We start from the raw sequence: 20,123 nt of genomic DNA on the forward strand, positions 1-20,123 counted from the left end.
GAAGTACTTTTCTTTTCTTTTTTGTTTTTAATGTTTATTTATTTTTGAGAGAGAGAGCGAGAGAGCGAGCAGAGGAGGGACAAAGAGAGGGGAGAGGATTCAAAGTGGGCTCTGAGCTGTCAGCACAGAGCCTGACTCGGGGCTCAAACTCACAAACTGTGAGATCATGACCTGAGCCGAAGTCGGATGCTCAACCAACTGAGCCACCCAGGCGCCTGAACAGAAGTACTTTTCTATCTGGAGAAGATGATCTACCTAGCCTGTTTGATGTTGTTGTGTGTGTCAGACAGATAAATTGTGTCACGATGCTGTAAGCCTTGCTGAAAATGACATCTCAATCTGGTTTGGCTAGTTTGAAATCTTAGTCTTCCTTGGCTTTGTAGCTTATAAAATGTTTTAATTTGTATTGTCTCAATAAACTCTTGTAACAGCCTGGAAGAGCTAAGCAGATGCAACTACAAAGATGACAAAACGGTTCATGTTTCAGTTAGAATAACTCAAGTCTTCTGAAGCTTATTTCATTTCTCCTTCCTCAGTGAGTGGCTCCAAACCTTCGGTTGGAGGAGTCTGTGTGCATTCCTTACAAGATCATGCAGCTCTCTCAAACAGGGTTTCATTGCTTTACCAGGAGTCATAGATGAACGCGCAGTAACAGTGAGAGCACATCTTGTCCAGCAAAAATGTGGTGTGAATGAGTTTCTGGAAAAAGACTAGAAGTGAAGCTGGTCAAAAGGACCCTTAAGTAGATTTAAACTTGGAATAGTACAGACACTGAGGAGACAACACTTGCTGTTTGCTTTCTTACTTCCAGTAGACTCATTTAAATTCTTAAGTTAAAAATGTTTTGTGAACTAGATAAGTCAGTGATACCACTGTCGCATGCGCGCACACACACACACACACACACACACAAAAGCAAATAGTCAATTACCACTTTTTAATTCCTAATCTTTTATATTTTAATGGGAATGGGAGATACTGGGACTAGAATACTTGAAGTAAGGGAAGGCAAAGGAAGAGGGTGTGGGTCTCAGGTATTACGGGGTTGAGAGCCCAGAGGAGAAAATGGTTCCCTGCCAAAGTTTTCATTCTGTAATTCTGCCTAAGGCTAAGATTTGTACTAAGTTTAACTCGAAAACAAAATTCTTAATTGTTCTTACATGATTATACTTCCCAGCAGTTCAGTGAAGCTTTGGGACTCTGACCCTCAAGAGTTAGAAGAGTACAGATATGGGTAGTATCTCTCCCGTGGAGACTTATTCATGCCAGCTGGTCAGCTCACTCCATTCCCCCTCCAAGATCTGGTACTATTCTGGATTCACAGAATGAAGGGTTGGATGCCTTTTGGAGCTATTTTTATAAATCTATCCTATTTTTGTTAGCTTTCTGTGATAAAGAAGCATGCCAGCCACACAGCCTGGGATCTCTGCATCTGCTTCTCAGGACTGTCCCCATTGGGCGCATAGAGATGCATTGACTGATTCTAACTCCCCATTTTAGAGGCCACTCAGGATTCTACCACCATCTACAGTTTGACCATTTTTATTCCTTTAATTATAAAGTTTTTAAAAAATATTTTTATTTATTTTTGAGACAGAGAGAGAGCATGAGCAAGGGAGGGGCAGAGAGAGGGGGAGACACAGAATCTGAAGCGGGTTCCGGGATCTGAGCTGTTAGCACAGAGCCTTATGCAGGGCCCGAACTCACGGACCGTGAGATCATGACCTGAAGTCAGACACTTAACCGACTGAACCACCCAGGGGCCCCTATCCCTTTAATTATAAAAGACGTACCTTGTAAAAAATTCAAACACCGTAAAAGTATATGAAGAAAAAGGTATGTTTTCTTTAATCTTCTCTTTTGAGAAAGATCTTATTCTTCCCTTTGAATCCCCTTGTTCTCTAAACCTGCTCCTTAGGAGGAAAACATTGTAAATAGCTTGGTGCATGTTCCCCCAGACCTTTGTTAATTTAAGTGCACACACACACACACACACACACACACACTGCTGTTTATATTGTTTTACAACACATTCTGTTCTTACTGTTTTCATTAATTTATTCAACACCTTTCCATGTTAGTACATATAAAATTTCCAAAAATTTTAAGAATATACTAAAAATTGTGTGGAATTACAAAGCATAGAAAACCATGGTGAGGTCATGCTGGGTGAGCTGGGCTGAAAGGGAGCAAAAGACTTGGAGCTATGGGTCCTTTAGAAAATAACTAAAGAAAAGGAAGAAGAGTGAAGAAAAACAAAGGCTAATATAATTTTGTTTAATTTAATTGAATTGAAGTCACACTGAGTATTATTACAACACTGACTGGTATTTTTTTTCTGGTGGTAAAAGGCAAAGAGGCAGATTTGGACCTATGCTCTAGTCTAAATGTGTTACTTCACCATTTCACCTGATTCTCCTGAGCTTTCTTTTCCTTAAAAAATGACCAGATTAGACTCGATGGTATCCATGGTTCTTTCTATTTCTGATTAGTGCTTTAATTTCCTGGGGGGAAAAAAAGAGCCTCAAGAATTTTGTTGGGTATAAAGTAGTCTTTGTTCCAGAGTATTCTTGGTTGTTCTTGTCCATTTCTCAATGGCACTTCACTTGGCTGATTACACAGGTCACATTACCCTACCATGTCAGCTTATAATAATACTGACATTCTGCTTTACAGTTTATAAAGAGTTTTCACACACCTTATCACATCCGATGTTCACAGTTATTCAGTGACACAGATTGAGCAGACATTATTTCAATCCCCATTTCGTAGATTAGGAATTTAGTTCACAGAGGACATGAAGAAATTTGATTCCTACCTACATCATCTGTAGTACTGACAGCTGAATAGACATATAGACATGCATGATATGGACAGTCATTACCTTGCTCTAATTTGAGAATTTTAAGTGTGGCATGTTTGTAATAATAAGGAATGGATATTATTTGATACTTACAGGAAAAAGGAAGTTTAAAATCACTGAGGCTTTTTTTTTTGCTTTTTTCTTTTTTTTTATACCACAGTGACCATAAAGAATCTTTTGGGGCATCAATAGATAAAGATGCCTTTGACCCAGTGGAACTTGGAGAGTTTCTGGATTCTGTTAGATCCTGCTTCTTTGTTCCAGATTCACCGGTTCCAAAGACTGCCTTGTGGTTCTCCTTGCTCTTTTAGGTCTTCCAGGGCTTTTCATTTTGCATTTCTTCATCTCGAAATGTGCTTCTTCTGCTCTTGTCTTTCTGTCAAATGTCTACTTATCCTTCAAGCTCAAGGGTTACTTGCTCTGTCAATTATTTGCTCAGCATCTCCTGCAGATATAGGTGCTTTTATCTCTCTACCGCAACCTTTAAGATCTCCGTCATAGCAATCATCTCATTTCTGTCTAAACTGAAGTACAACTTTCAGTATCTTCTTAAAAGGAAGATAAAATGCATCCTTTTACTCTTGTATTCCCAGGCAGCATGGATACAGATGTTAAAAATACGTATGAAACGAGGAAATTAATTTCACTGAATATTATGAAGTCAGGATTTAGCAAAACTTAGATTGAGTTTCTACGTAATTTGTTGTGGGAACTTTCTTCTTTACTTCTTAATCCTGTGTTTTATCTTTTAAACTTTGAAGCAATTACAAACTTATAGAAAAGATGCAAGCAAGGACCTTTCCCCGCTGAACCATTTGAGTGTAAGTTGCTGGTCTAACGTCCTATTACCTTGGAAAACTTTAACATGTATTTTCTATATTCTTTGACCAATTCCTTGATTTCAGGCACAACAAAAGATTCCAGGGGTGTCTTGTTCTTCACCTGCCTGGTCCTATAATCAACCCTTTCTCTAAGGAGCCCCCGTTCCTATTAGAGGAGAATAGTTTTTATTTAATTTTTTATTTTTTAAAGTTTCATTTTTACTTAAGTATCCTCTACACCCAACATGGGGCTTGAACTCACAACCCTGAGGTCAAGAGTGCCATGCTCTGCTGACTGAGCCAGCCAGCCACCCCCTGAGAATAGGTTTTACATGCTTAGCTCAGTGCCACAGGTATGCTCATCGATTGCTATTGGGGCATCACTGTTCCCAGGACCTAGCAGTGGACAGAGCTGGGGATTATTTACAATTATATCTATTTTTTATCTGTTTATACTGAAAACCATGAATTTGCAATGACTTTTCCAATTCCAACCCAACAGCATGGATTTTCTCCCTTTCCAAATTTGCAAACCCTTTTCTTGACAGTGAGGAAACTGGCTGCTACTTTCTTTAATATATTCACTTGTTCAATGAATCTTTTTGTGTCTAGCTAATTTTTTATTTCTGCTAGTATTTTCTTCTCCCCAGTTCTCTCCTTCTCCGGCTTGGGTTCAACACCCTATGATTCTGCACCCAAAATTCAGTATGAGAGGGATTTCCACCCATATCTGAGCAAATCTCAGCCACCATCTGGTGTCCTACAATTCAACTCAGTTTTGACATTATCTATCTGGAGATAGCACCAGATCCCATAGTTTAAAGGCTCAGTCCTATAAGATTACCCTCTGCCTCCGGCAGTTACAAAGTCCAGGTTGATACCTGTGCACTGACCTACTGACTAGATTTGAGGGTCCAATGACTCACAGATCTCCGAGAATCACTTTACTTACTAGATCCCCAGTTTAGTGTAAAAGGATCAGGGATAGCCAGATGGAAGAGATGCACAGGACAAGTTATGAGAAAAAGGACTGGAGCCTCCACACCTTCTCCAGGGGCAGTCTGTCTCTACTTTCCATCAATCTCCATGAATTCACCAACCCAGAAGCTCTCTAAACTTAGTCCTTTTGGTTGTTATTGTTCTTTTATGTTTATTTTTTATTTTTGAGAGTGGGAGAATGAGAAGGGAAGGGCAGAGAGAGAGGGAGACAGAGAATCTGAAGTGGGCTCCATGCTGACAGCAGTGAGCTCAATGCGGGGCTCAAACTCACGAACTGTGAGATCAGAACCCGAGTCAAAGTTGGATGCTCAACCAACTAAGACCCCCAGATGCCCCTGTCCTTTAGGGTTTTTATGGAAACTTCATTACTTGGGTATGGTTGATTAAATCATTGGTTTTTGGTGATTGAGTCAATGTCCCTGACCCTAGGGGTCAGGGGAATGGGATGGAAAGTTGTAGTCTTCTAATCACATGGTTGATACTCCTGGCAAACAGCCCCCATCCTCTGGTGGGGGTCCAAAAGTCACCTCAATAACATAACAAGAGACACCTTTGTCACTCTCATAACTTAGGACATTCCAAGGTTTTAGGAGCTGTGGGCCAGAAACGGCAATGAAGACCAAGAACATATTTCTTATTTTAAATGACACTATCAATCTAGTCTTGAAGCCAAGACTACACTGTATGTTAGCTAACTGGGAGAATAAAAAAAAATCGTTATCACACGTGCCACGTGAGGCAGCTCTCTGCTCACCACAGAGTCTGGTACCTAACGCTACTGTTCAGCAGGGTTTCTCTCCTCACCATCAAGCACAGATGACTTTATCACCCATCCAGACTCTGACTCTCCACACTCAGTTGCCTCTCTGTCCCTCAACCCGTGTATTCCCTCCTGTCTTTGCTCTGGCTCTGAGACACCACACTAAGCCACCATGGATGCACTCAGTCTTCTAGACTGGGCTCTGACAAACTGTGCTGGGATGAATGCCCCCCTCATCATACCTGGGTGCTGACATTCTGTGCTGGGGTGCATGCACATATTCTTGCCCCATTAGGGATGCATCTTCTGATTTTCCACGTTCCCTTCACCATCTGGATACGTGTGTCAGCCTGCGTGGGCTCTAACTGCTCACACTAAGTTTCCCTCCTTGTTGGATATCCTTCTCTTGTTCAGGTTCCAACACCCCTCTCTGGACCACTGTGACTGCCCTCCACACAGATACTATTTACCATGCTATGCTCCACCTCATGGCTTTAAGACTGGAGGGAGCAGAAGAGAAGGGAAGGGGAAGAAGGGAAAGGGTTGTGCTATCGCTTCAATTTGCTTATTTGTCCTTCCGCGGGGAAATGAATGCATGAGAAAGTTTAAAAGATGCCCATTTGCTCCTTATTTGCAAAAGTAACAAAAGACGTGGACCGAGAAAAATTTGAAGCTATTAGAAAAAGTAAGACTTGACTTTAAATATCGTTTCCACTGGAGAATTGAACTTGTATTTCTCTTATAGGTGTTTCATGTTTTGTTCTGATAGATGACTCCTAAATTAGACATTTATAAATAAGGCTGGAATGGATACTTGTTCTTCTGTCCTAACTTTCTTGTTTCATAGATGAGGGAATTGAACCTATCACCAAGTTTTTCAGGTGACATTGTCTGGAAGAGAAAGCATCGTTCAAGATCCTGGCTGGTGTTCCTGGCATTCTCCCCTAAACATTATCATTTAAAATTATTTAAACTTTAAGGCAAATTTCTGAAAGAAATTATAGTTTATAGCATTCCATTTTATATTTTAAACTGGAAGTCCTTTTTTCAGTAATGATATGGCTGACACAATGTCACATTTTGGTCCCTAAAACATTATCTGAGTAGTACTTTGGTGATTATGTTTCATTAGAGTGGAAAATCTAGAAATTAGCCTTACCAATTTGGTAGTTAGTAACTCGTAATTTTCTGAATGTCCTGTCTTAATTGCATGCCTAAATTATGTTAGCTGTATTTGGTAAAGTTGTCAAGCAAGTTGATTATTATTTTTTTAATTTGTTGTCTTTTGGGGTTGATGGGTAGGTAAAATATATGTACAGAGACATGAATGGCTAATACAAAAATTTCATTTAAAAAATCCATAATACAAAATTTGTATTATTATTATTTTAGAGAGAGAGAAAGAGAGAGAGAGAGAGAGAGAGAATGTGCATGTGTAAGTAGGGGAGGGGCTGAAGGAAAAGGAGAGAGAATCTTAAGCAGGCCTCATGCTTAGCATAGAGCCCACCTGGGGTTTGATCCCACGACCTTGGGATCATGACCTGAGTTGAAATCAAGGGTTGGACGCTTAACCAACTGAGCCACTCAGGCACCCCTAAATTTTATGTTACTTAAAGCCCATTTATATTTATGGAAAATCCAACATCTCATCACTGTTGCAGTTCAAGCTGGGAATGAACAACTTGGGTGTGGATAAACGATCTAGAGCATTCATTAATTTCTAAGAATCACCTTGAGTCATTGAGGCCAAAGGGAACAATAGGTAGCAAACTACACTTAAGAACCCAATAAAAATTGAGCACCCGAGTGGCTCAGTCAGTTAAGCCTCTGATCCTTGATTGTGGCTTCGGTCGTGGGCTTGTGAGTTTGAGCCCCACATAAGGCTTCATGCTGAGAGTGAGGACCCTCCTTGAGATTCTCTCTTTCTCTCTCTCTGGCCCTCCCCACTCTTTCTCTGAATAAATAAACTTTTTTTTTTTTTTTTTTTTTTTTTTTTAAGAATCTGATAAAAATCTTGAAGAATCCCATCATCTGTGTAATTTAAGAGCTTAACTATGATGAATTTATTTCTGGCCCTTGGGTGAAATATTTGCCCTTCTGTAATTTCACAAATTATTACTAATAAATGTTAGATTTTTATAATGGAAAGGGACACAGCATCAGGATCATTTTGCTGATATTCCTCTGAGGCAGGAATCTGTCTACCACTCACCTGTGCTTTTGAAACACCTTCAATTGTGGAGCAATCACTACCCCCCAAGCATTTGTGCTTTATATTTCACAGAAACCGTCCTCCTGGTAATTTTGCCCTGTTACTGCTGCCTTCTGCTCTCTGTAGTTAGAATACAGTTAAACATTTTCCATATGATAGCTCTTCAGTTATGTCCACCCAAATCCTCATCCTTCTGGAATTTTCTGTGTCTCTGTTTTTCTCATTCACATCTAAGTTTCTCATGGGAGAGGAGATTTTGTCCCATTCCTCATCTCCTTGCCTTTTTCTGCCCTTAGGGTCTCCTAAGATCTGATTTAAGAGGCTGTGCACTCCCCGGGTTAAAGGCAAGAACACTATGAATTCTTCCTATTGTACTTAGCCATGTAGGAGGGAATCAAGGTTTACTTTATTTCTGGACAGTTATATCCACCAGACACAACCTTTGTCCCCAAACACCGCCTTCACTTTGCACAAACTTGTTGACCTCACACCTAAGTCAGCTTTTCTTGAACCCTCATTTGAACAAACAAACATTCATTCTGATCTGCGGATATCCTGTGCGGCGTCAGGAAGGGCCGGCTTGGGCAGTGCAAGCTCAGTTAGCCTGCCTCCACGCTGGAGATTTGGTTTCCTTTTTTCCTCCGGAGTTTACGAAGTGAGACAAAAAAGCAATTCCTGCTAACCTCTTAGACAATGCATGGGGCTCTTGACTCTATTCCAGGAAGTCGGTTTCATCAAGGTAACAGATCACCGAGACCAGAAAGGAGGCTGGGGACGCCGACAGGGACGTGGCATTCAGGTAACCCCCCAGGGTGCGGGTGGGGAGCCGGGTCGGAAGAGGAATGCGCAGTGCACCCGAAGAGGAAAGGCCAGCGGCCCTGCGCCCCGGCGTGGACGAGCGCGGGAGTTCAGGCTAGGGGAGGGTGTGTGTGTGTCACCACGTGCTAGAGAGGAGGGGACAGGGCCCGCCTCTTATCTGTCTGTAAAGGGCGCAGGGCCGATCTCGGAGTTTCAGAGCTGACTAGCCAGAGACAGTGTTGAGAGAGAAAGAGAGAAAGAAAGAGACTGAGACTCACGTGGACACACACAGAGACGCAGATACAGAAACAGACAGGCGAGGTGAGAGGTTAGCAGGCTAGTTTGCCAAGCCCAGAGAAGAGATCTGGGAGAGGGAGGGTCCCGTTTAGACGCAAAGCCCAGGACTTCGAAGGGGCTGTTTCCTGCAGCTCCTTGGGGACTACCCGTCTCACCCCTTCCAAGTTTCCTCTACGGGAATTTAGCAGCAAGACAGGAAGAGGAGGTGGGGTTCTACCGTGCGAGTGGTTTTAGTTCTTCCTAAGCAATTGCTTGGTTTGGGGCTTTATATCCGGGAGGAGCGTGTCACCACACTATGCAAATCCTGGGACATTTGCAAACCCGGCTCCGGGGCAGTTGGCCCCACGCCCGGCCGGGCCTTCGAGGGCTCGGGCCACGCAGTGCTCCCGGGGCTGGCCGGCGGTGGCCCGCTGGCCTTTATCTCTGTCCCCCTTTGTCCTCTTTATCTTAGGCTCTCCAGGAGGCCCGGGGGCCCGCTGTGCCTATCGCTCCCCGCCCCCCGGCTGCACCGCCACTTCAATGCCCCGCAGGTCGCGGGCTGCGGCTCTTCCCAAGGCGGCGGAGGACCAGGGGCGCCCGCGTCACGTCTGACTCGGACCCGCGCCGACAACTGAACCGCGCGCGGGCTCTTGGGCACCCGCGCAGGTGCGCCCAGCGCGTCCCCGTGCGCTCCAGCCCGTTTCAGGCCCTCGAAAGGCAGCCCCGGCCAGGATGGCCCCGGGCCGGGCGGTGGCTGGGCTCCTGCTGCTGGCGGCCGCGGGCATCGGAGGGACGGCGGCGGGGCCCGGGCTCGCCTTCAGCGAGGATGTACTGAGCCTGTTCGGCGCGAATCGCAGCCTGTCGGCGGCGCAGCTCGCGCGCCTGCTGGAACAGCTGGGAGCCGCCCCCGCGGAAGGTGTCGCGGAGCCCGGGCCGCTGCACTTCAATCAGGTACGGCCCTTCCAGTGTCCGCGGACACCCATGGACTTCCATTTGTGTAGGAATGCTATTTATTTGGGAAGAGCGAGGGAAGAAGACTTTCGGGGCATTTTTCAAGTGCGGGGCGGTATCTGATTGGCGGCACTTAATTTTCACCCCACTGGGCTTCTTGAACCAGGGTTAAAGGGCTGGTGTTGTTGAGGGAGCCAGAAATTGCAGTTTTATGCCTGATGAGCTGCGAGGTCAGACGCTTGTGGTCATAACATTTTATAGAAAAGTTTATGAAGTAGTCGAGGGCGGGAGGCACCTTTATGAGATGCTTTTTAGATTGGAACGGCGTACTTAAGTCTTCCCAGCAAAGATAGTGGCTCACCTGGCACCCTCATTAACAGTTGCTTGGTGCACCCTCATCTAACAGCTAAGAACTGCTGACGAGACACTTTGTAGTTGTCTTTCCTATGTAGGTTTCATGAGGCCTCCAGAGCTGAAGGGTCTGTTGTACAGAGATAGGGAAACCAATGAGGGCTTGACCAAGATCGTATACCCAGTTGGTGCCGGAACTGGATTGAGTCTTAGTTTTCAGTCATTTGTCAGGTCAAGGGTTTGATTCTAATATTCGTTCAAAATAAAAAATATATATATTTCTTAGTACATATACAGTATTAGCTAGGCATTTGGTAATGTCTTTGATTTAAGGACAGCTATGAGCTACCTAGGAGAATTTTAAGATCATACCTATCAGTAAATTTCAAAAAGGATGCTGTTGTAGATTCCTAGTCACTTCCATGATAAATATTCTATGATTATTTCTTAAAACCGTGAGGTAGGCAAAGGGTGCTTTTAGCATCCTCCCCAAACTCCTCCCCACTTCTAAAAATTCAGTTAACTCAGTGCCTTGATTTTTTTCCCCTTCTGCTCTTGTTCCACTAACAACTAAGGATGAATAGCAGTGTGCAGTATTTTGCATAGTGTTTGTCACATATGGGCAGTGTTAGTTTGTGTTACAAAAAGTTTTTGTGTTCTGAGATGTTTAGGAAATACTGCATACTATGTATTCTCCACTCTTGGGAATTTAGCATTTTCCAATGTATCTAATCTTGGATGTCAGATAGGGAAACTTTAATCAAGTAAAATCCTTGCTAATACCACTATAGGTAGGTTTGCATTCTTTTTTATTAGATATATCTTACCTCAATTAAAACACACAATATTCAAGAAGCAGAACTTTCTGGTGCCATGGGGTATCAGAGGGCGGCCTGCCTTTGACCATGAAGCATTTTGTGGTCCGTTTACCTATGTTCTTTAGTAAACTGTATATAGTTCCATTTCTGGCATGACATTACATTTGGTTTAGTGTCTGAGAACTTACATGTTAGAAAACTGAAATGCCTCCATAGTATATAGATATTTCAGAAAATAAAGCAAACACCTTCCTCAGTACTTTTTGTCTAGTTACAGTCTCTTCTTTTCAATTAGGGGAAACAGCTGACTAAAGTATTTCTAGGTAGGAGTAGCAGTGGTGGGTCATATGCTTAGAAAGAAGCTTCAGGATTTCACTTGCAGCTGCATATCTGTGGCCCACACATTGTTTTGATTTAAATTATCTCCTTATCTTGTAGTGTCTGGAGGTGTAGATGAATTATAAAGTGACAAAAGACCCCTGAGCCATCTGTTGGCAAAGACACTGGAAAATATGCCTAGATTATTTAGGAAAATCAGTTAACTTTATTAGCAGTATGATCCCAGTTTATGAGTAAGTCGGATGCCTCAATAAGTAAATTATATGCACATTGACACCTTGTTTCTTGTTTCCATGTTTGCATATTTAACTACCTTCATTATGGCCTTCGTGGGCATCAAAAAGAGACATGAAGAAGCCCGTAATTACTTTGGAAACAAAGGGAAGCTGAGGAAGGTTTATCATGTAGTCAGGCCTAACACACATCAACTTGATGTTCTACAAAGTCCTAAAGAAAACAATAGTCATCCGTTAAATGGTGACAGATGAAATGCCATTCCTGAGAATCTGTTAATCTGCTGGCATTCATATCCATTCTAGCAGGACACCATCCAGTCTGGAACAAAAGTTAGAGCCATTAATATCTCTGTCTTAAAGAATGGATCTTCAGTTTCCTCACCTACAATGAAGTAGAATAAATAATACATGAACCTGTTGTGAGAAGCTTGACTTTCTGACTTTGAAAAAGGCTGAGAAAATAGAATTTATTTTGATGAGCCAGGGATTTATTCAGTCTTCTAAGAGATTTATTTACAAATGGCATTGCTCTTTGGATGGGGGCTGTGATGTTTCTTAGGTAGGCTTTTCTCAAGTCATAGACTACTGTATGCTGGAGTTTGGTTAGACAATTTTGGAAGGTTTTCTAATATTTTTTCCCACATCCTTAAGTACTATTAAATTAAGTTGTTGCTTTGGGAGACCGAAGTGATCTGAGTTTAAACTGGAGACAATGGAACAATTGAGTTTCTCCTTCTGCTGCTTATGGTTACTGGGGGTATAAAGAGCAGGTGGAATAGGCAACCCAGACAGCGAGGGGAGGGACCTGGGACATGAATGAGTCTCTGGGGCGCCATGACTGGGTGTAAGTCTGATCTATCTCGGGGAGTTCCTACAATAAACAAGGGCACCCCAAGGGGCGCCTGGGTGGCTTAGTCGGTTAAGTGTCCGACTCTTGATTTCGGCTCAGGTCATGATCTCACAGTTGGTGAGATCCAGCCCCATATCTGGCCCCATGCGGGGTGTGGAGCCTGCTTGGGATTTTCTCTCTCTTCTCTTTCTCTCTCTCTTCCTCTCCCTTCTACCCTTCCTCCACTCTCTCTCACTTTCTCTCTCAAAAAAAAAAAAATACACAAAACTATCCCCCCCAAAAAAAGCAGGGGCACCCCAACTGAATGAATATCCTGGGTGATTTGATTTAGGGGATTTAAGAATGGCCTTAGTGGGACCTTTTCTTTATTCCAGTGTTCACTCTCATTCTCCAGGTGTTCTTTTCTTTTAATTTTCTCTTCAAAAAAACCTCACCTCCTAGTTCTTAGCTGTAGATACTACCTAAACAGCATGATAAAAAGGAAGACTCTCATCCTCCAAATGATAACACTAAGCTTCAGGAAATGACTCTTTTCAGATAAATCAGTCACCCAGGGAGGGATAGTAGGAGTGTTGGAAACGAGGGAGTGGGTGTGGGACTTTGGCATGTGAGGTGAACTTGTTTCATCCATCACTCAACCTTATGTTTTACTTCTCTCTCTTAACTTTTTGTTTTTTTCTCACAGAAAACTCCCACTTTTATTTTTCCTTTCACATTCCTACACCTAGTTGCCTGAACCTTGTTTGTTTTTGTATTTAAAAAAATATTTTTTAATGTTTTATTTATTTTTGAGGAAGAGAGAGAGACAGAGTACGAGCAGGGGAGGGGCAGAGAGAGAGGGAGACACAGAATCTGAAGCAGGCTGCAGGCTCCGAGCTGTTAGCACAGATCCCCATGCGGGGCTCGAATTCATGAACTACGAGATCATAACCAGAGTGGAAATCAGACGCTTAACAGACTGAGCCATCCAGAAGCCCCTTGTTTTTTATTTTAGATGTTTATTTATTTATTTTGAGAGAGAGAGGGCAAGCTCCAGCATGCAAGCGGGGGGAGAGGGGGGACAGAGAGTGAGGGGGAGAGAATCCCAAGCAGGCTTCATTCCTAGCAGTGGTTAGATTCTGCAAACTTCGAGATCATGACCTAAGACGAAATCAAGAGTCAGATGCTTAACCCACTGAACCACCCAGATGCCCCCCCTGAACTTTGTTTTTAAACCTCTTCCAATTCGTATACAATCTTCCTAATGCAACACTTGGAGTATGCATCTCTCCCTTTAAAACTCAGCCATGAGCCTTCTCTTTGCTGGTGAAGTTTAAATCCTGAGCCTGGCATTCAAGGCCCTGTGCCTCTAGCTTGGCCCTGAGATGTCATCCTACCTCTCCAGACCTGGCACTCACTTAACTAAACTAGTTACTCTTCTGTGAATTCACCTGAAACTTTTGCACAGCCACTTCCTAGCTAATTATCTTCCTTGTACCCTTCCTGTTTCCAACTAGGAAGTCCTTCTTTTCCTTGAATTACCCTATCAAAATCATATGTTCTTAAAAGCCTAGCTGAACTCCTCCATAAAACCCCTCTGGGGCATCACAGCCAGCACTGACTCACTGATTTCTCTCTTTTTTGAATTCCTGAAATAGTTTTTGTTTATGCTAATTACATTTAACTCTTCATGTGTTTAACAGATGTCTTGAATGACTACTATACTTTAATTAGGGTGGTCATTTTTAAAGTAGAAATCTGATCATATCACTCATCTTACTAAAACAATTAAATTCCTTCAAGATAAACTTCAAACACTTTAATGTGGCTTAACCCCTTTTATGATCTGGTTCCTGTGTATTTCTCAAGGCTTGTCCTTTGCCGCTATTCTCATCTTAATGGATCTCCCTTAGTTCCTCACTCTCCCTATATATCTGCTGATGCTTCAGGTATCGGTGTAGACGTTACTGCTTCTGAGAAGCCTTTCTTGATCTGCTCAAGCATTTAGTAGGAACCTTTCTATGATCCTGTGTTAATCGGTGCCTATGCAATCATAATACATTCTATGTTGCAATTATATTATAATATGTAAATAACATCATGAGTTACAATACACACATGATTGTAAACAAATTGAAGGGAAGGACCTGACTCATCTCTAGGGGCTAGTGTAGTGCTTGGTATGTAACACATATGTATTACCTATTTTTTGAGTGAATGAGTGAAGATTGTTTAATATAGGTAAAATAGTTTGGGCTTTCCCATGACGTTACAGTTTATTGAGGGAGGTATGACATATGCATACATAACCACAATGCACCGCAGCATGACATGTGTAATTAAAGAATTGCAAACAAAAGTGTAACAGGATCAGCCTTGTGTTTTCAGAAAATCCTTCCGCATGAGAGTGTGGAATGTGTTGGGTCGGGCCAAGACAGAATGAAGGAGGAGACTGTGGTGGTTTGCAAGAGATGTAATGACTGTGTGGGCCTGGAGACCGTCGGGAGGTAGCATAAAGACCCTACGTCTTGCAGAAAAGCAGGCAATAAAAGTGCCCCCAAATAAATATCTTCTACTTCAATCTTTTGCCTGTTGTGTCATTTAACTATTGTTAAATCTTTTCCTTCATTAGTTTCTGGCCTAATGATGCCAGAGGGAGAAGCAGTGAGGTAACTGTAGGCCTTTTATTTCAGTGGATGGTCTGGCTAGTGGTGTGTGTGGTGTGTGTGTGTGTGTGTGTGTGTGTGTGTGTTCATGACATATGTATTGTATGCATAGTTTGTTCTATTGTACTTTTTCCTGGGGTGGGGGTCATGGTAGGTTAGATGAGGGAGGTTGTGGGAACCGCTGACATGAATGGAGGAGAGAAAGAGCATCTGTTCTTTCGGCTTTTGTGTTCTGAGAAATGGCTGGGGTAAGTCTTCTAGGAATGCCTTCTAGCCTGCTCGTTCAGGTGAGAAATGAAGGGCGGGACAGAGGGCGAGGTTGCATTTAGGTCTCTGGTTGCTTTTCCTTTAAGACAATGTACCTATTCTGATCTATTACATCACTCTCATTTAAGTTGACAGAGTACAGTTAAATCATTGTTTCCTAGAGGTTTTGGGAAAACGAAGGACACTCGTAATTCATTTGACTGTGATGTCAAGAATTTAGTTTGCTTCTTTGCCAGGTATGATTGGAATCTGTCCAGGAAAATGCCCTTCATTCTTTCCATATTTAACTACTCTAAGAGTCACACGAACCCTTTTGTACAAAACATAAATAATTGTGTCTAGGAATTTATTTGTCTTGTACTATGTGCCATAACTCTTAGCCAGTTTATTTGTATTATCACATTTCATACTCCCAACCCTACGATAATGGCACCATTATTATCTTCATTTTCCACATGAGAAAAACGTGGTACAGAAAGATTAAGTAACTCACCTGGTGTCACATGGAAAGTGGTAGAACCTCAGGCAATCCTCAACGCTATGGGATAGTGGATTTTTTGAATTATGGTCTTGGAAATCATACTCTCTCTACCCTGGACCACTATTACCTCAGATTTTGAATTGTGAGTAGAAGTTACTCATCATTGATCACTTATCAGCTTATCCATTGCTTAGTCACTTGAAGGGAACTGTGCCAAGAGTATAGAAACTACAGTGGTGATAATGAGTCCTTTTCCTCAGAGAGCTTATAATCTAAATAAATAAGATGTGAAAGGTATACAAGGCCAACTGTGTAGTTAAGTAATCGCTAAGGCAAATATGGTGAGAGATATCACTAGGCTGTCTGTGGTTAACTGTCATATGAAGACTGGTGATAGCATGTGCTACTAGTTTATTTTTCTTATTTTTAATTTTTGAGAGAGAGAGAGAGAGAGAGAGAGAGAGAGAGAGAGAGAGAGAGAGAATGGGTGGGGGAGGGGCAGAGAGAGAGAGATGAGAGGGAATCTTAAGCAGGTCCCATGCCCCGTGTGAAGCCTGATGCAGGGCTCAATCCCACTATGTGAGATCATGACTTAAACTGAAATCAAGAGCTGGGTGCTTAGGTGACTGAGCCACCCAGGCGCCCCAGCATGTGCTACTAGTTTCAAAGGGTGAAGGGGGTGCCTGGGTGGCTCAGTTGGTTGAGTGACCGACTTCGGCTCAGGTCATGATCTCACCGTTCGTGAATTCAAGCCCTGCATCGGGCTCTGTGCTGACAGCTCAGAGCCTGGAGCCTGCTTCGGATTCTGTGTCTCCCTCCCTATCTGCCCCTCCCCTGCTCACGCACTGTCTGTCTGTCTCTCAAAGAATAAATAAACAATAACAAAAATTAAAAAAAAAAAGAAAGGGTGAAGGATCATCATTTTGGGAAACATTTCAGGGAGGAGTTACAAATCAGTAAATTCTCCTTTTGGATAAGTTTGCATATCTGGTTCAGTTTCTAAAATATTTGTTGATTGAACATCTGCTTGTATCAAATGTGTCTCGTACTCTTAACCACAGGATGGACTTTCCTGTGGGCAACATGAATTCTTTTATAGAATGAAATTGTCCTTGATTCTTTCTTATATGATGAATTTTTCTCGGAGAAAATATTTTGGCAGCAATAGTTTTCCTAATTCTGAGTTTTAAGTCTTCCCTCTGAAAGGCATATTAATCAACTTGTGTTTTCCTATAGGGATAGACTCCGAGTAACACCTATGCCTCCTGTTAAAACTTTCAGTGCTGTTTTCACTTTTACTCTAGAAGGATTCTGGCAATGAATTTACTCTCTCTTCTGGCAGTTGAGAGGGTAGATCCTCCTTTAGGTGCCTGTGAAGCAACTGCCTTGCTGGCTGCACAGCGCTGCAGAAACTGGTTTGTGCCAAGGTGCTAGGAAGGAGTTGAAGCAATGAGGGAAGAGTAGGTGAGCAGAATGATTAACTCTGGCTGTAGGCAGGTCAATGCTGCAGTTAGCAGGAGAGGGCAGAGGTAAACTTTTTTCCTTACTGGGGATAGATCTTTATTCCTTGCTCACAGTAGAGTAGCTGGGTGGGGACATTTGCAGTTTTTATGCTTCCCAGGATTCATGCCATATCCTGCTTCCTGATCATACCTATCTTGGGATATGCTGAGGTGCAGGGACTTCATTTCCCTGTCATAAAAACCCATTGCTGGGGCGCCTGGGTGGCTCAGTCAGTTAAGCATCTGACTTCAGCTCAGGTCATGATCTCATGGTTCCTGGGTTCGAACCCTGCATCTGGCTCTGTGCTGACAGCTCAGAGTCTGGAGCCTGCTTCAGATTCTGTGTCTCCCTCTGTCTCTGCCCCTCCCTCGCTCGTGTACTCTCTCTCTCTCTCAAAAATAAATAAGCATAAAAAAAAACCCATTGTTTTTCAACTATGACTGTTTTAAGTTTTCTAAACTTAAGGGTTTTAAATTTAATGTACACTAAATTTCATGTACATTTGAGTCCTCTATGTGATCAGTTTCTTTTGGTTGTAGTAGTAGAGATTGGGGGAGAAAAATAGGAATATAAATAGGAATGGAAAATAAGGCCTGAGGTTGAGAGGGATTGATATTCCTCAGGGAAAAGAGAAGCAGCCCTATATAAAGGCAGCTTATTGAGGTTGGTAATAAGAGTTTGTAAGTCACTTATATTCAGAGTGGCATTTCCTCAAGGGACTATCCATATTGCTAAGGGCAAACAGTTAATATTGGGGTCATTTACAATGCAATTTATTTAAAAAAAGAATGTTACTAAACTGTAGACCACCAAAGAAACTATAGTTTTCAGAAAGTTTTCCCATTCCCAACTCTAGATAACAGTAGGTTCCTGCTTGTAATTGAAGCTAATTAATTTATTCTCAAACTATTCCCAGTTGTCTATTTCAGGGGCAAATGAGTTTGCCGAGTCTTGAGATTTATAAAGAAATGAAACTATCATTGAATTACCTTTGTGATGGAGGGATTTGGGAGCATAGAAAATCTCCAGAATGGAGCCTTGTTTCAGTTGGTTTCTGTCTCCTTCCAAAGATCCTCTGTTGTTTTTCTTGGCCTGGAGTTTAAGGAGAACAAAAACAAAAATCTGTGAATCTAGATCAAAGGTGTTAACCTGAAAAGTAGTATTATGCCTTGCAAGTCCAAGTATTTAATACCTTGACTTTTTTTATGACTAACTGAATGGCTAGAGAACAAAAAACAGGTGTGCCTTGATAAGGCCTCTAAGGCTTTAGTTCTATGAACCTAGCTCAAAAATAATCCAGAGTTGTCATCGATTTATTTGGTGAGCTTCTTAGATCTCTAACTATAGTAGAGAATACAACATAATGGTTAACAATTTGGCCTCTGGAATCAAACAGACCTGGGCTGAAATTCTAATTTGTCACTTATTACCTGGGGAATCACAGGAAAGTCCTTAACCTCCTAAATCCTTAGTTTTTACATCTGTGAACTGAAAAAAAAAAAAAAATGAACTGTACTCATAGGATGGTTGTTTGAACTAAAATATAAAAACAATAATAACATTTATTGAGCAATTACTATATTTTAGGCACTTCTATCTTCAGCGCATTATATGTAGTAACTCAAATAAAATTTTTTTCCCATTACCCATGTTACTCCAAATAATGAATAACAAATAAAGAAATACATGTAGAACATTTAGCGTCATGCCTGGCTCGAACATATGCTTAATGCATACTTTATAATACTGTGTTACTTGATATAGTGATAACTGTTCTTAACAAAATTGTCTTTCGCTGGAGGCCTGAGCACCCTAGTGTCGGTCAACTTACAGAGGAAAGCACTGCTATAAAAAGACAGTAAGGATTAATGAAATGAAAAGTTCAATGAGAAATATGCCAGTCCTAAAAGCTCAGTAGGAAGTATGTCAGTCCATTGACTTTGGTTTCAGTGTTAGTTTCCATGACAGCTCTTACCTTGAGAAAGTCTTTGACTGTTTGCTTCTGCTTCCCTTTTATCAAACACTGGGGATAAATTCCAAAAAATGTAAGCCAAAAATGTGTATAGGCTAAAGAAATAATATTGAGTGTTTCAATGTGCGTTGAAGTTAATGAATATTTCTTCTCCTCCAGAGTTCTGCTGAGGCTGTGTTGTATTGTTTTTATCCAGCATTTACATCATACTGAAATGTGAATGGTTGGGAGTGCATGGTGTATTTCTAGAAATTGCTCTAATTGCGGTTTTAAGTGTAGATTTACTTCAGGATCTCTGTATGGGTTTTATAAGCGGACAGAATCCAGGGTCCTTCACGTCTAGCTGGCCTTGTTAGTTGGAAAGCAGGTAAGAGAACAGGGGCTACTTTGGTCTCCCTGGGATAAGTTTGGCACGAGAGGTAGCTCAAACTTCGTATGAAAGGGAATGATAAAATCAGTAGGCTGATTCTGAGCTGGGTCACAGATCCTGCTTCGTGCGAATGTTGAACACGTGTGCTAGAAAACACACAGCCTCTTTTGTTAAAAAATGCATGCTACTGATGATACCAGGCAATTGAATTTATATATCAAATCATGATGCTCTACCATTTTCTTTAGGAGCAGAGATCTCAGAATTTAGGGATAGTCTTTGCTTACTTCACCTACACACCTTAATAAGAAAAGCTACACATTGGCTCTATTTAAAAAAAAATTTTTTTTTTAACGTTTATTTGTTATTGAGAGACAGAGACAGAGCACAAGCATGGGAGGGGCAGAGAGAGGAGGAGACACAGAATCTGAAACAGGCTGCAGACTCTGAGCTGTCAGCACAGAGCCCGACGCAGGGCTTGAAGTCACAAACTGCAATATTATGACCTGAGCTGAAGTAGGACGCCCAACCGACTGAGCCACCCAGGCGCCCCGGCTCTATTCTTAATCGTGGGATGAATGCCAGTTAAAGAAATATTCTGGGTAGGACCT

The 20,123-nt window shown here is 42.0% G+C and overlaps 1 protein-coding gene and 1 long non-coding RNA gene across 4 annotated transcripts in view; one reads left to right on the forward strand and one right to left on the reverse strand.

Annotated features, from left to right (window-relative positions):
- Nucleotides 1-8,200: 8,200 nt before the first annotated feature.
- SLC39A8 (solute carrier family 39 member 8) overlaps nucleotides 8,201-20,123 on the forward strand; it is a 79,657-nt gene continuing 67,734 nt past the window's right edge. The window contains exons 1-2 of one of the 3 annotated variants that reach the window (XM_053217097.1): nucleotides 8,201-8,454; nucleotides 9,202-9,680. In XM_053217097.1, coding sequence (XP_053073072.1) covers nucleotides 9,462-9,680 — 219 coding nt within the window. In that variant the 5' untranslated portion in view covers nucleotides 8,201-8,454; nucleotides 9,202-9,461. The other 2 variants (XM_027061546.2, XM_053217098.1) reach the window with 2 other exon arrangements.
- LOC113599908 (uncharacterized) lies at nucleotides 13,290-18,777 on the reverse strand. Its single transcript, XR_008296226.1, has 2 exons — nucleotides 18,160-18,777; nucleotides 13,290-13,414 (listed from the first exon to the last, which is right to left on the reverse strand). It is a non-coding gene; the product is annotated as an uncharacterized LOC113599908 (long non-coding RNA).

This window comes from Acinonyx jubatus, chromosome B1, assembly GCF_027475565.1.
Source record: "Acinonyx jubatus isolate Ajub_Pintada_27869175 chromosome B1, VMU_Ajub_asm_v1.0, whole genome shotgun sequence".
NCBI lineage: Eukaryota > Metazoa > Chordata > Mammalia > Carnivora > Felidae > Acinonyx > Acinonyx jubatus.